Source organism: Mesocricetus auratus, unplaced genomic scaffold, assembly GCF_017639785.1.
Source record: "Mesocricetus auratus isolate SY011 unplaced genomic scaffold, BCM_Maur_2.0 Super-Scaffold_100028, whole genome shotgun sequence".
NCBI lineage: Eukaryota > Metazoa > Chordata > Mammalia > Rodentia > Cricetidae > Mesocricetus > Mesocricetus auratus.
Window position 1 is genome coordinate 1,413,242 of NW_024429209.1, and position 14,484 is coordinate 1,427,725.

Below are 14,484 nucleotides of genomic sequence, written 5' to 3' on the forward strand. Positions count from 1 at the left end.
CATATGTGTTTGTATGACTCAAGTCATGAGATCTCTGACTTTAGAAGACATTTCTGTAGGACTCCCTGAAGAGATGGCTCAGTGGGTAAGACTACTTGCACTTGTAAAAAAGCCAGAGCAAAGCCATGTTCTACTGTAACCCCAATACTGGGGTGGGGGGGAGGACAACACAGAAATAGTCTGGCTCATGGTTCAATGAGACGCTGTCTCAGAGGAATTCAGAAGAGTGATCACACACCCAGTGTCCTCCTCCGGGCTCCATGAACACAGGTACACATACGTGTACACACATGCACATACACCACACACACTTAAAAATTGGCATACATGGTGATCAATATGGTAATCAATCTTATATAATAAAGGGTCAAAATTCTTTAGGCACCAGAAATTTTATTTAATCCACCTTCCTTTGTTAACATTCTAGACACTATAAACCAAATTACTCTTTTTGTGAACCAGGGTTGTGATAGGAACCATCAATTACAAAACAGTGACAGACCTTAGCCTATTTGTCTTTTTCTGGTCCCTTTCAATCTCTAGCTGTCACTTGTCTTTTCTTGGTTATCTCTTAATCTATTTTAACCCTGTGAAATTGGGACCAAAAGCGCCAACCTCAGTACTCTGAGGTTTAAGAGACAGTCCAATGGTAAATAAGCTCTGAGGAAGCCCCCCAACTCCAGTGGCTCCTGCCCTGTGGTAGAGCTTCTTCTCAAGTCCCAGGCCGAGAACCCAAGCACACGGATCTAATAAAGACCGTGAGGATGGTAAGGTGCATGGGCTTGTGACCACCACAGCCACATCCAGCCTCAGGACTTCCAAGGCTCAGAAGCTCATGTCCTTTGTGGATGGCTCCCAGGGATCTCCATCTTGACTGGAGACTCTCAGTTCCCCTCACCACACCTAGAACAGCATGAAGGACACAACAGAGGCCAAAAAGAGAGTAACCAGCCCCAGCGGGACAAACACTGGCGAAGCAACTGCAAAGTTGGGTGACTTGGTGATGTGCTCTTGGGAAAGAGAGTAGGGCCTGGAGCAAGGATGGCGGCAGGAAGGTGAAGGGCAGCCCTGTCTCTCAGTAGCGGTAGTGATCAGGCTTGAAGGGGCCATCAGCGGGCATGCCCAGATACTGGGCCTGCTTCTCAGTCAGCTTGGTCAGCTTCACATTCAGCTTGCCCAGGTGGGCTTCAGCCACCGCCTCATCCAGCTGCAGAGAAACAGAGAAGCGTGGGGGTAGTGTCATGCTCTAGTACCTGTAGGAGGAAGTCTGTATGCCGCCATTAACCATGTGACTTACTAGAGGCGCATACAGATGAGGTAATAAAAGGGCGGTTTACCACACCGCTAACCACACCCACTTTAGGCATGACTAAAGACGTACGTAGGAGGTGAACTGCGTCACTAGCCAGGCCCACTTTTGGGCATGGCTAGAGGGCGTTACGGGGGAAGGCATAAAAGACAGCACACAGGAAATCTCAGTCTCGGTCTCTTTTCCCGGAGTTGGGGGGGGGACTACTTGGCTCATCTGGGTTACTTGTTTGGTATCTTGTGAATAATTTCTACAATAAATACTTAGTTTTACTTTCAGTAATTGTGTCGATTATCGTTACAGCGTCCTTTGGAGCCACAAGTACCCTTAACCTGCATCTACCCAACAGAAAGTGCTCTGGGGGTACTGGCAAGTGGTGCTACCCTCAACACAGAGTGCTTTTACACTCCCAAGCTGTTTTTTTTTGGGGGGGGAGGTTCTCTGTATTGTTTTGGAGGCTGTCCTGGAACCCCCTCTGTAGACCAGGCTGGCCTCAAACTCACAGAGATCCACTGTCTCTGCCTCCCGAGTACTGGGATTAAGGGTGTGCGCCACCAACAGCTAGCGCCTAAACAGTTTTATGTTCACTGTCCTTAGAGCTTCACAAACATTCCCAAGAAGTAGGAAGGGAAGGATAATGCCTAATTAACAGACAGGAGCCTAAAGAAAATGATTAACAGATTCAAGCTAGGTGCAAGTAAAGGCAAAATGGGCCTAATCTGGAATCTGTATCAGTGAGAAGCAGAATGAAGACCTCCTATGCCTGGCCAGTCTAGCTCAGCATGCCTTCCTTCTCACGGCTCTCTGAACAGTGTGCCACATAATGGGTGACCACCTGGACAGTTGGAGCTGGATTCCCAGTAACCCTCGGAGCACATCAGCCTCTAAACCTTGGTTTCCTCACTTGTAGGACACACATAATAAATGAAGCAGTCAAAGATCAATGACATTCTTATTTTTAGTTCAAGGGGGTGATTTAGTCAATGGTGGCTACTATTATCATTAGCTAAGGTACCTAATAGTTCTTAGATAGCACACATCTTACAGACACACCCAAGAACCAGGGATGCAGCTAAGGGACATTTTGTGTAGCATGTACAAGGGGGCTCCATGTCCAAAACCACAAAATGAACAAACAAAAATCCCAAGACAAGCATGGAGGCCCTTGCCTTTAATCCCAGTTCTCAGGAGGCAGGAACAGGCAGACCTGGGAGTCAAGGCGAACCTGGTGTACATACTGAGATCCAGGCCAATCAAGGCTGTAATGAGACCCTATCTCAAAACCAAACAGATGAACAAACAAACTAAATGGAGCCCATCCATTGTTTTAAACGATAATACATTGCCTATATTTTAAAATTACCTCTGGCTTCTCTTCAGAGCTCAGAAGCTTTGTCCACTGGAGCTATGTCCTGGGCTAGTGACAGCTGAGTGGCAAGTACCCCTTCATCTGGAGCATGAATTCAACTTTTCACTTCCCACCCAGCCTACTTTACCAACTACTTCGCCATTATTAAGAAACATTCTTGCCACGTGTTGGTGGCACATGCCATTAATCCCAGCACTCGGGAGGCAGAAGCAGGTGGACCTGTGTGAGTTCGACACCAGCCTGGTCTACAGAACGAGTTCCAGGACAGGCTCCAAAGCAATACAGAAAAACCCTGTTTCAAAAAACAAACAAAAACATATTCTTGCCTTCACCTTACAACTAAGGAACAGAGACAAAGCTCCAAACCTGGTGAGTCACACTTCAAAGCCCATGCCACTATGGGTGTGCTCCAGGGAGCACTGCAGACTCGAGGACAACTAAGAGAGCAGACAGACAAACACTTAATATATTCTAGCAAGCCCACATAGGGAGCCCAGGAACAGCACAGGAGCCTTGGTTCGCGGTAAGAGCTTACCTTCTTAGGCAAGAAGTGAACCCCAACGGGGTATTTATCTGGGTGGGTCCACAACTCAATCTGTGCCATCACCTGGTTTGTGAAGGAGTTGCTCATCACGAAGCTGGGATGGCCCATGGCACAACCCAGGTTGACCAGCCTGCCTTCAGCCAGCAGGATGATGCGGCGCCCATTCTTCAGCCAGTAGCGGTCCACCTGCAAGTCCCGTGGCAACAGTAAGGGCTAGTAGGCACCACCTGTCTCTGCCCACTGCCTACCTTGCACAAGATGGCCTAAAATGCCCCCAACCAACCTCCCTACAGAGCTAGCACACACAATTAAGAGTAGCCAATTACCTCACCGGCCTGTTGTGAGAACTAAATGAATTCAGATCTAGACTTTTTTTTTTTAAGATTTATTCATTACATATACACTGTTCTGCATACATGCCAGAAGAGGGCACAGATTGAATTGTAGATGGTTGTGAGCCACCATGTGGTTGCTGGGAATCAAACTCAGGACCCCTGGAAGAGCAGTCAGTGCTCTTAACCTCTGAGCCATCTCTCCAGCCCCTAAATTCAGATCTATAAAGCACCTGGCATACTGTAGGTTCTCAGGAGGTAGCAGCTAGTAATTTCATCGCTGCCATATAATGTGTACACAATCCTTTACACATATAACTATCATTTTTTTAAATTTATTTTTATTCTGTCTGCACTGATGTTTTGCCATGGGTGTTGCATCCCCTGGAACTGGAATTACAGACAGCTGTGAGCTGCCATGTGGTGCTGGGAATTGAACCCAGGTCCTCTGAAAGAGCAGTCAGTGCTCTTAACCACTGAGCCATCTCTCCTGCCCCTCGTCACTATCATTTAAGTGCTTTATCTTCCCATTTTCACAAATAAACTGAAGTTTACAAGGCTGAGTCACTTGTTGAGAGCTACATCTAAGTAGCTGCAATTTGAGTCTTGACATTTTGAGGCCAGGTCTCATGATCTCCATTGCCATTAAAAAGTTGAATGCAGGATACTGAGATGGCTCAGTGGGTAAAGCTGTTGCTGCCAAACCTGAGTTCAATCCCCGAGGACCACATGATGGAAGGAGACCTCCACATGTCTAGAACAACTCTGGGCACAGTATGCTTACACACACGAGCATGCAAAATGATTAAGTATAATTGTGTGTGAGAGAGAGAGAGAGAGAGAGAGAGAGAGAGAGAGAGAGAGAGAGAGAGAGAGAGAGAGAGAGAGAGAGAGAGAATACTTATATATAAGGTTGAATGCAGGACTGAGGATCTGACTAACTTGGTAACAGTGCTTGCCTAGCTTACATGAAGCACTGGGTTTAGTCTCCAGCTCTACAAGGCAAAAGAGCTCAATTTAAAAGCTCTTAATATACAAAGTCAAAACCCTTTCCAAGCACATTACTTTTATAATCAGGTAAGAAATAAAAAAAGAAAGAAAAGGCAAATAAAGTTGTGTGTACTCCAAAGGAACACATCTCTCAATGCCCTGCAGCAAAGCCATCCTTTCTCTAACTTAATAATTTGCCCAGAGCTGTTCTAGACAGAAATGCAGTGTCCCTTTCCTGTCCTCCCCCATCCTGACCCCGCTGCCAGTTCAGCCCACGCACTTCAGCTGCCAGCATGCCTGCCTGGCTATGAGCACCCTCAGAACCTTGTCTTTTCGGCCGCCACTGTATGCAAGCAGTCTTCACTCCCAAACACATAGTGGCCTTTCTGAGACAGCGAGGTCACCACACTCCACACACCTGCTGACACCTTAGGGGCTTCGGGGCCTCAGCATCAACTCTGATACCTCAATCCTAGCTCTGAAATGAGGCTTATCCAACACACACAGCACTCTCCATGACAGCTTCCATGACAGGGATCCTACAGGCCTATTATTCCTCCTCCTCCCCCTCCTCAGCCCTTCAGGGAAGGCTGGGGCTCCTCACCTGGGGCTTGATGTTCACCTTCTCCACAGCGTTCTCATTGAGCCACTTCACGTCAATCTCCACATCGAAGTGTCCAATGTTACACACAATGGCATCATCCTGCATCTGTTCAAAGTGCCTACGAGGGAGCCCGACCCCATGAGAGACCAGAGACCACGAACAGCCCCAAGCCTGTGCGCCTTTGCTCCCTAGGACTCCCACCTGGTACCTACCGGCCAAGGATGATATCAACACAGCCTGTGGTGGTGACAAAGATGTTGCCCTCCTTACAGGCCTCGTCCATGGTGGTCACCTCATAGCCTGCACAGACACTGAGCATGAGTTATCAGAGGTGGCCTCACTCCTCCTCTAGCCCCAACAGCCAGCCCTTCAGCTATCATACCTTCCATGGCAGCTTGCAGTGCGTTGATGGGGTCAATCTCAGTGATGATGACTCGGGCCCCAAAACCCCTCAGGGCCTGGGCACAGCCCTTGCCCACGTCACCATAGCCTGCTACCACCGCCACCTTGCCCGCAATCATCACATCTGTGGCCCGTTTGATGCCATCTATGAGGGACTCCCGGCAGCCATAGAGGTTATCAAACTTGCTCTGAAAGGAGAGGGGGTGAGGGGATGAGGGGCAGGCAAGACCCTGCGGCCAGGCCTCAAAGCATCCCACAGGCCTGAGACTCGGAGCCCTGTCAGCCTAAGAATCTCCTCCAGACAGTGCCCCAGCATGTCTCTCCTCCCCATCAGCCTTTCCAGGGAAGCAATGCCTGGGACAGGGTACTGGGTCAAAGAATGTACTTAACGCTAAAGCTCTTGACAGTCAAAGCCACAATGTTCCTGAAGCAGCCATGACCCACTGTGCAGGTCTCCCTTCAATGCACTCTCCACCCGCAGACTGTCGCCATCCCCTCAGGTAAGGAAGGGCTTCATGCCCCAGGCCACACCCTTCCTGGACACCCTTCTTCAGAGAACAACTGGAGTTGACACTACCCCACCAGGGCTTACCTTGGTGACAGAATCATTGACGTTGATGGCAGGCACCTTCAGTATCCCATTGGCCATCATCTTGTAGAGGTTGTGGACCCCAGTCGTGGTCTCCTCAGAGATGCCTCGGATGCCTGAACAAGAGGGAGAACATCAAAGAACACATCTCTACCCAAGTGACCCCTCTCCTTCATTCCCATCCCTGCACCTGACTGTAAAGTCCACCCAGACACCAAGGCCAGCATCATCCGATGCCTCCCATACAAAGTCCTACCAGGCCTAATGACTCAACCTCCCGACATCTCCCCCACCACTGTGCCAGTGCCTGACACCACTCTTCACCCAGCTGTCCTGTCACAGCCTACAATGCTCAAGAAGGCCTCCTTCATTTACTAGTCATGCCAGATTTTGTACAGTCAGTCAGGGTCTTTTGTATTCTGCATCCTCCACCCATCTTCCCCCCCTGTCACTTGGTCAACAAGGCTGCTTCTCTGCAGCCATTCCTAGCACTGCCCTACATCGGCCTTGGCTTAGGAGCTCAGCCAGCTCTGCCCCCACCCCGTTACCCTGGCTTCACATCACAAGTCAGAAGGCAGACTCCATGCCTGCAGGAACCTCCTGTCCTCCAGGCCTATGGAGAATCTGGGCGTTCTGCCAGGCCCACTGCCTCATGTCTATGGAGGAGCAGGCTTGCTTCAGGCAACTAGTGCCCAGCCCACTGCTTACCTGACAGAAGCTGTGGGTATTTGGTGTGGATGAGGTTAGTTAGGTCACCACCATCGTCCAGAATCATGTTGAGGGGTCCATCTTTGAAGTGCAGCGTCTGCTCGATGCACCACAGGTACTCTTCATCTGTCTCACCCTTCCAGGCATACACTGGAGGGTGAATGGCACATGAGAAGCTGGCAGGAACGTTCCAGAAAACTATACCAACAGAGCCAAAACTGTCTCCTTCCTAATTCCCATCCCTATGTATGTCCAGCCTATAAAAACACAGCAGTGGGAAGTATACAGCTTGAAGCTAGACAGATCTAAGCTCAAACCCTGGCTCTGAACTTTCCAGCCATGTGACCTTGAGAAATTCACTTTACCAGTTTCCTCTTCTATAAATGGGACTTGCAATAACATAAATCAAGTGACACAGAGAGGCCACACACAGCCCTAGATATATGTGTCTAGAAGTAATTATTCCATTTTGATTCTCCTTCCTGGGCTCCATGGAGTAGGGTACTGGCCCACACAGAATAGGACTCCAACCCAGAAGGGCGTCCTACTCACTAGGCACCATCAGGTAGGATCTGGATTTGCTCACTGAAAGGTCTTGAGGGCCTGGCAGTCTCAGTAGCAGATAATTTCAGGTGATGCCTGGTCAAAGCTCCCCAGAGAAGCTACTAAAGATGGAGCATTCTCTGTGCCAAGCACTGTAACTGCTCGTGCCCGTTCGCGTTTCCCTCACGCAAACCCCACGAGGAGGCACTGCCATCACTACTCACAAACCCCAAGGAGACCAGGAAACGCAGCACTCAGCACAGCACTGCAGAGCAGCACCGGAAGCAAGGGTGCTGGCTGCTGGCCTTGGTCCTCCCATCGTGTGGAATGCCACAGGTGTGGGGTTCAAGAGTCTCCTGTTTGCACAGGACACCGGCCAAGCAATTGGCTGCCTCCCTCCCCACAACTGTAGAAGATAAATAATGCTGTCCAAAGCAAAGTCTCTTTTGAAGGAGGGCCACCGAACCTTGCCAAGGTGGGAGCTGCTGACAGGAACTCAGCCCTGTGAGGCTAGACAGGAACCCCTCCCGCTGCCCCCTCTACCTACATCTAATTAGGATCCCCCATCAAATGTGAGTGTTCTGCTTTTGTCTACAAATATGTCTATGTACGATGCGCTTGCCTGGTGTCTGAGGAGGCCAGAAGTGGATATTGGATCTCCTAGGTCTGGAGTTACAGATGGTTGTGAGTTGCCATGTGGGTGCTAGGAATCAAACCTGGGTTCTCTGGAAGAGCAGCCAGTATTCTTAACCACTGGGCCATCTCTCCAGGCCCCTGATAAAATTTGCTATACATTCTATTTAATCACCATTGAACCTAACAACCTCAACAACCCCTCCCCCCGCCCCCGCCCCAGTCCAGACAGACACGAACCACTCTGCAGCCGTTGAGACAAAGTCTCTGCTCTTTAACCCTGGTCCTTTCACATACTCCTAAACTACCATACTGCAGCCAGTGCACCCCTGAGACTCCAGTGCTACCTTACACCTCCCCAGCTAGTTTAGTAAATGATCCAGAGTCCCTCTAAGGAACTTCCCTATCCTCTGTACCATGGGGCTCCCAATCAGATTCTTCCACTAGAGACCACATAACTCAGTGGGTGGGTAAGTATCTCCCATGGGATCTGAGATAAAGTAAGAGGACAAAGCAGCAATTCAGTATAAGTCAACAGGCTAGGGCCTCTGTATACCTATGGAAGCCTATTACTACAAGCGTCAGTAAGAGAAACACGAAAAAGTGCGTTATCCATTCCCACATACCCCACAGTGAGCCTGCTCACCTGGAATGCCGGCCTTGGCGATGGCAGCCGCTGCATGGTCCTGAGTAGAGAAGATGTTGCAGCTGGACCACCGCACCTAGAAGGACGGGGAAAACAAGGCTGTTGGTCATGGGTGGCTATGAAGGAACAGGGAAAGGAAAGCCCTGAAGCCAAGAGTGAAAGGCTGGGACTCTGGGCAAGTGAATAGCTAGAAGCCAGAGCAGTAAAGAGATACCACTAGAGCTTTAAAAAAGGCAATAAATCACTGAGCCAGTCACCGTGGCATACTTATAACCCTAAAACTCAAGATATAGTAGCAAGGCTGGGCGTTGGTGGCGCACACCTTTAATCCCAGCACTCAGGAGACAGAGGTAGGAGGATCTCTGTGAGTTCAAAGCCAGCCTGGTCTACAGAGTAAGTTCCAGGACAGCCTCCAAAACAATACAGAAAAACCCTGTCTTGAGAGAAAAAAAAAATGTAGCAGCAGGAAAATCAGAGTTCAAGGCCAGCCCGAGTTATGCAGTAAGATTCTGACTCAAAACACACAAATAAACAACTGGAACGATGACTCAGCAGTTAAGAGCATTTGCTGCTCTTCAAGAGGACCCTGGTTTGGTCCCCAGTACCCACAATACAGCTTAAAACTACCTATAACTCCAGTTCCAGGGGACCAGATACCTTCTTCTGGGTTCTGTGGACACCACATGTATGTGGTACACATACAAATACGAAGGTGCAGACAAAACCTTCACACACACAAAATAAATAAACAAACAAATAAGACGTGACTCTAGTGCTGTGTGAGCAAGAAGGCAGGGAAGGGCCACTAAAGCAGGCTGGAGAAGAAATACAGCAGCAACAGGGGCTGTCAAATACGCCAGGGTCCTCATGCAGAGAGAATCGCCAGGCTAGACTTGCCATTTATTAACATGGCAGACTTCAGGATGCGGAGGGCAGAAAGTTTGTCTGCACTTGATCGCCAAGAGGCTTACATCAATACTTAGACATGTGAGACTGTGGGTCCGGGTCAGGCTTGTACATGAGTCATCACCACACAGGCAGTGTTTAAAGCCATGAGATCAGATAGCCAAAAAACTGAATGTTGAAAATAAAAAGAAGGTAATGGGGGCTGGAGAGATTCAGTGGCTGAGAGCACTGGCTACTCTTCAAGGACCTGAGTTCAATTCCCCAGTCCCACTTGGTGGCTCACAACCATCTGTAACTTCAATTGTCGGGAAACTGACACCCTCTAGCCTGCATGGGCACTGCATACAAGTGGTACACAGATGTACATGCAGGCGAACATCCATGTACACAAAATAAAAACAAATCTAAAAAAAGGTCAATGGAGGTGGGTATAAGCAGTTAAATCCCAGTACTTGGAAGGTTGAGGTAGAAAGATGGCTAGAGCCTAGCCTGAATTATACAGTAAATTCCAGGACAGCCTAGGCTACACAGTGAGATGCTGTCTCAAAAAAAAAAAAAAAAAAAAGAAATCTTAACCATTCTTTTTTTGAGACAGCTTCTCTGTGTAACTACTCTGGCTGTCCTGGCAGTCGCTCTGTAGACCAAGCTGGCCTGGAACTCACAGAGATCCTCCTGCCTCTGCCTTCTGAGTGCTGGAATCACAGGTGAGTACAGTCACTGCCACTCAGACCTCAAGTCCTCTTATTTGTGGTTACCCTACTCTACCAGGCCTCTCCTTGAGATCTTGCTACACATGATCTAGGCTCAACAAATCAGAGCACTCTCTTTCAAGAACCATGTCTTTCCAGAAGGCACTTGACCCCTATGGGACTCAAGAGAAGTGTTTTAGATGACTAAATGGATGTTAGGGGTTTTCTTCTCCTACACTCTCAGGCAGGAAGACTGAGAAACCAGCTATCTTCCCAACTGGAGAAAATATTCAAAAGACTATCTGCCACAACAGGCGGCAGCACTGGGAAATGGAGAGAAACTCCAGGTGACCCGTAGAGGTTCTGCCCGATAGGTCTCCCGATCAGTCCTCTTCCATGGTTGAGCCCAGAGTCGCACGGCTGTAGACCTCACCTCCGCACCCAGGGCCACGAGAGTCTCAATGAGGACAGCCGTCTCCACAGTCATGTGCAGGCAGCCAGCAATGCGGGCACCCTTCAACGGCTTGGATGCCGAGTACATCTCTCGCATGCGCATCAAACCTGGCATCTCATTCTCAGCTATGTCCAGGGCCTTTCGTCCCCACGCAGCCAGTCCAATGTCCGCTGCAGGAACAAGATGGAGAGTTACACAAGCCACCTCCCCTCATCAACCATGAAGCCCCATCCCTGTGTAAGGAGGGATCCAGACCCTACAGCCCTTAGGCTGAGCAACAGCCACAGCCCTCTATGACTCACACAGAGAGAAGTACAAATGCCTCTCTAAAAAGCAGCTGAGACCGTGAACCCACTGTCAGCCGCTTTCACTGGTGCACCAACCTCCACATTGCTCCCCTGGGAAAACTCAAATCCAGCAGCTGTAATAGGACTGGCTGTGTGGGGTTCAGTGGAGTCCATCCTGAGCTTCACAGACTAGCCTCAAAAACAAAACAATAGCAAAAGCCAAAGTTTCCACCTAGTTAGAGCCAGCTCTTCAATGTAGCTAAGGCCCTGAACCAGCAGGGACAACAGTCTTGTTTACTATCAACATAAAACTCAAGGGATACCTGACACATCCCAGCAATCCTACTATATTTTCCTAATAAGTTTATGCCCTTCTCCTCTCGCCACCAACTGATAACATTACCTCACAATTCACTGAGGATACGGAGTCATTCACTTCCCATCCACAGATTCCATCCTCATCTGTGGTTAGACCAGACATTCTTGTCTGTTGCAAAGGATGAGCTGCCCCTGGTCCCCTATTTTTTGTTTTGTTTTTCGAGACAGGGCTTCGCTGTATTGTTTTGGAGCCTGTCCTGCAACTAGCTCTGTAGACCAGGCTGGCTTCGAACTCACAGAGATCCACCTGCCTCTGACCCTCCCCCCCCAGTGCTGAGATTAAAGGCATGTGCCACCAACACCTGGTGGTCCCCAATTTTCTCACCCTCTGACCTCACTGTTCTATTCTGGGTACCACTTGGGTAATTACTTATGCTCAGGTTTCTCACAGGAGCAGAGATCCCACTAACGACTCCCACGTTTCTGAAATGCTTGCTTTTCCTTGGCATCCGATTCTCTCTTCTCCCTCCTTCCTTCCTAGCTGCTCCTCACCTGACACACACATTCTAAGAGCCCCCGGGGACCCATCATCGATCCTCTCCAAACTCCTGCCACTCCAGAGGGACAGGAGGAGCCAGTGAACCAAACTCTGGAAGCGTTTGGTGCCAAGAGAACCAGAGGGCTACAGAAGTCACAGGAACACCCGTCAAAAGAGCAAGCCAAAAGATCTGTGTGACCCTTCCTGAACCTGCTTCATCATACTAAACATAATCAGCCCGAACCTTACTGTACACCCAAGGGCTATAAAAAACACCAAATGGACAAGGTCTAGCATACATTATGCCCTCCTTAGTGGATCTCCACCCTACACAACCAAAAACCCAGGCTCCAAATCCAGCCTTATCACTAGCCACACAACATATGGTCTCCCCAACCAGTCCACAGTATGGCAAGCCTCCGTTCTAGCTGTTCCACCCAGACAACACTGACTTAAACCTTTCTGGGCCTCAGTTTCTGCATCTACCCAATGGAGACAATAATCTACTCTAATGGCTGATGAATTTCAAGTTCCCCCTCTGTATAATGGATAGCATCCATCTCATGCTGGTGACCCTCTCCAATTTAATGGAGTCTTGAAACGATTTTAAAAGCTAGCCAGCCTGAATTGCTTTTTTGCGGGGGAGGAGGGCTGGTTGGGTTGTGGTTTTATTTTGATAGCACCTCCTTATTTTGTCCAAGTTGGCCTGGAATTCACTGTATGCTCAGGCTGACCTCTGATCGATCCCTCAGCCTCAGAAGTGAGTGCTGGGATTACAAGCTTGTGTCACTAATCCCAGCCTGAACTGTGCTGAATTTCGTTAGTGTGTCCCAAGTGTGTTCCCTTACATACAGACAGCGGTGAAAGGGATAAGCCCAAAGGTCATGACGTATTGGGTCCAAATTCTAGGCAAGCACTTCCCTTCCCATTTGCAAGATTCTAGGAAAACTAACCTCTATACCTCTGGGTTTTTATCGTAAAAGGAGAATCGTTCTTTCCCCAGGGAGTTATAGTAATAAAACGGATTAGTCTAGAATAATGGCAGTGCCTATCCCATTGTAAACGCTCAACTGAACATATGTTTCCTCAGTCAGCCTTCCATCACTGGAACAAAACGAAGGGGACTTTCTAACCACTCCAAATTTTCTTCTGGTCATCCACCAGATAACCCCACAGACTGAGCTGACCCGAGTTCCCGGTGCACCGGGGCTTGCCTTCCAGGCCTCTCCTCACTAGCACCGGGAGCACAGTGCGCTCTCCCGCCCCACTCAAGGCCCAGAAGATGGTGGACCCTTGTTGGGGGCCACACAGGCCACCAGACACCAGGGCAAGCGCCGCTAGAGCCGCTTCCCAAGAGCCAGTCTCTCAAAGAGGAGCACGCTGCCGAACCAAGGATCGTAGCCCGCGCCGCCGCTCGGGGCGCCTGCCGCGGGGCACGCCGGGACTTGTAGTCCGTGGCTGCTTCCCACAGCTAGCGCTCTGCAGCGCGTGGACTCCAACCCCCAGGCACCTGCACGGCCAGGCCAGCGATTCTAGGGGTCCCGGGCGCCCCGAGGCCGCTTCCTCGACCAGACGCGGATTGGTAAGGACAACAAACCCAGGGCGGGGAGTCGAGTCGCCGTGGAGGACTGCATCCTGGGGACTCACCGACTTTGTAGGGCAGTTTATCAGACATGCTGGCGGCGCTTCCGCTAGGAATGATGAACTCAGTGAAGGGGGCCGGACGGCGCGGGGCAGGGATCTACGCCTGGCGCCGGCGCCTTTAAATATCTTCTAATTTGAATATTCATGAGTCCCGCTAGGGCTGAGACTTGGGGGCGGAGCCTAGCTCGAGGTGAAGAGCTGAGCGGCAATTGGCCTGGACTTCGATCCCCGCCACAGAAATTACACATTTTATCCTCTGTGGCCTTTGAACCTCTGGCACCCGGCTAGAAGGGAGTATGGAGAGAGGCGGTTCTCCCATTCTTTCAGCAAGTGAGCCAAAGGTCAAAACAATGCAGAACTTTCAGGTGCTAGCCAATTTACTTTCCTGAACCTTCAATGGGCTGAAGACCATCTACCACACAGGATACAAGAGCTGGGTCTTGTGGTACAAGGCTGTAATCCCAACACTAGGGAGACAGAACCAGGAGCATTGCCACAAGTTCGATGTGGTCTACAGCTAGTTAGTTCCAGGCCAGCCTGGGCTACAGAATGAGGCCCCGTTTCAAAAAGAAAGTAAGAAAAATTACAAGTTACAGTGTGTCACTCTCTCTCCCTCCCTCCCTTTCCCCTCCTCAAGTCCCCATTCCACTATCATGTCCTTTTATTGTTTTTGTTTGGTGACCACAAGCTGCCCACATGGAAATGAGTGCGAATGTATCCACAGGACACAGATAGCTCACCAGTGGCTCTGCAGCCGTAGCTGCCAGTAGCATTCTTTCTTTCTTTCTTTCTTTCTTTCTTTCTTTTTTTGTTTTTTGTTTTGTTTTGTTTTACAAGTCATGATGGAGCCAGACCCTATGTTGGGTGCAAACACCGTCTCTGTTGCTCTTGTAAAAGGATTATCCCAGCGGACTTGCTGACTATTTGCATCTCCTCGTGGAGTAGAAAGGAGGGTCACAAACTCTGTCCTGAGTATCCA

At 49.6% G+C, this 14,484-nt stretch overlaps 1 protein-coding gene across 1 annotated transcript; it reads right to left on the minus strand.

Annotated features, from left to right (window-relative positions):
* Positions 1–376: 376 nt before the first annotated feature.
* On the minus strand, positions 377–13,648 carry Ahcy (adenosylhomocysteinase). The gene is made up of 10 exons (XM_005084638.4): positions 13,509–13,648; positions 10,698–10,888; positions 8,670–8,745; positions 6,848–6,997; positions 6,143–6,255; positions 5,531–5,738; positions 5,361–5,448; positions 5,149–5,266; positions 3,214–3,408; positions 377–1,207 (listed from the first exon to the last, which is right to left on the minus strand). Exons 1-10 carry the CDS (start codon positions 13,534–13,536, stop codon positions 1,076–1,078), a joined length of 1,299 nt encoding a protein of 432 aa, XP_005084695.1. The 5' UTR covers positions 13,537–13,648; the 3' UTR covers positions 377–1,075.
* Positions 13,649–14,484: the final 836 nt, after the last annotated feature.

What these genes read in the sequence shown, in the direction of transcription:
- Ahcy (XM_005084638.4), bottom strand. Translation starts at nt 13,536, where the DNA reads ATGTCTGATAAACTGCCCTACAAAGTCG. An exon ending in TAAACTGCCCTACAAAGTCG is followed by an intron (nt 10,889 to 13,508) that starts GTGAGTCCCCAG and finishes TTGTTCCTGCAG; the next exon opens with CGGACATTGGACTGGCTGCG. An exon ending in ACTGCAAGCTGCCATGGAAG is followed by an intron (nt 5,449 to 5,530) that starts GTATGATAGCTG and finishes GTGTCTGTGCAG; the next exon opens with GCTATGAGGTGACCACCATG.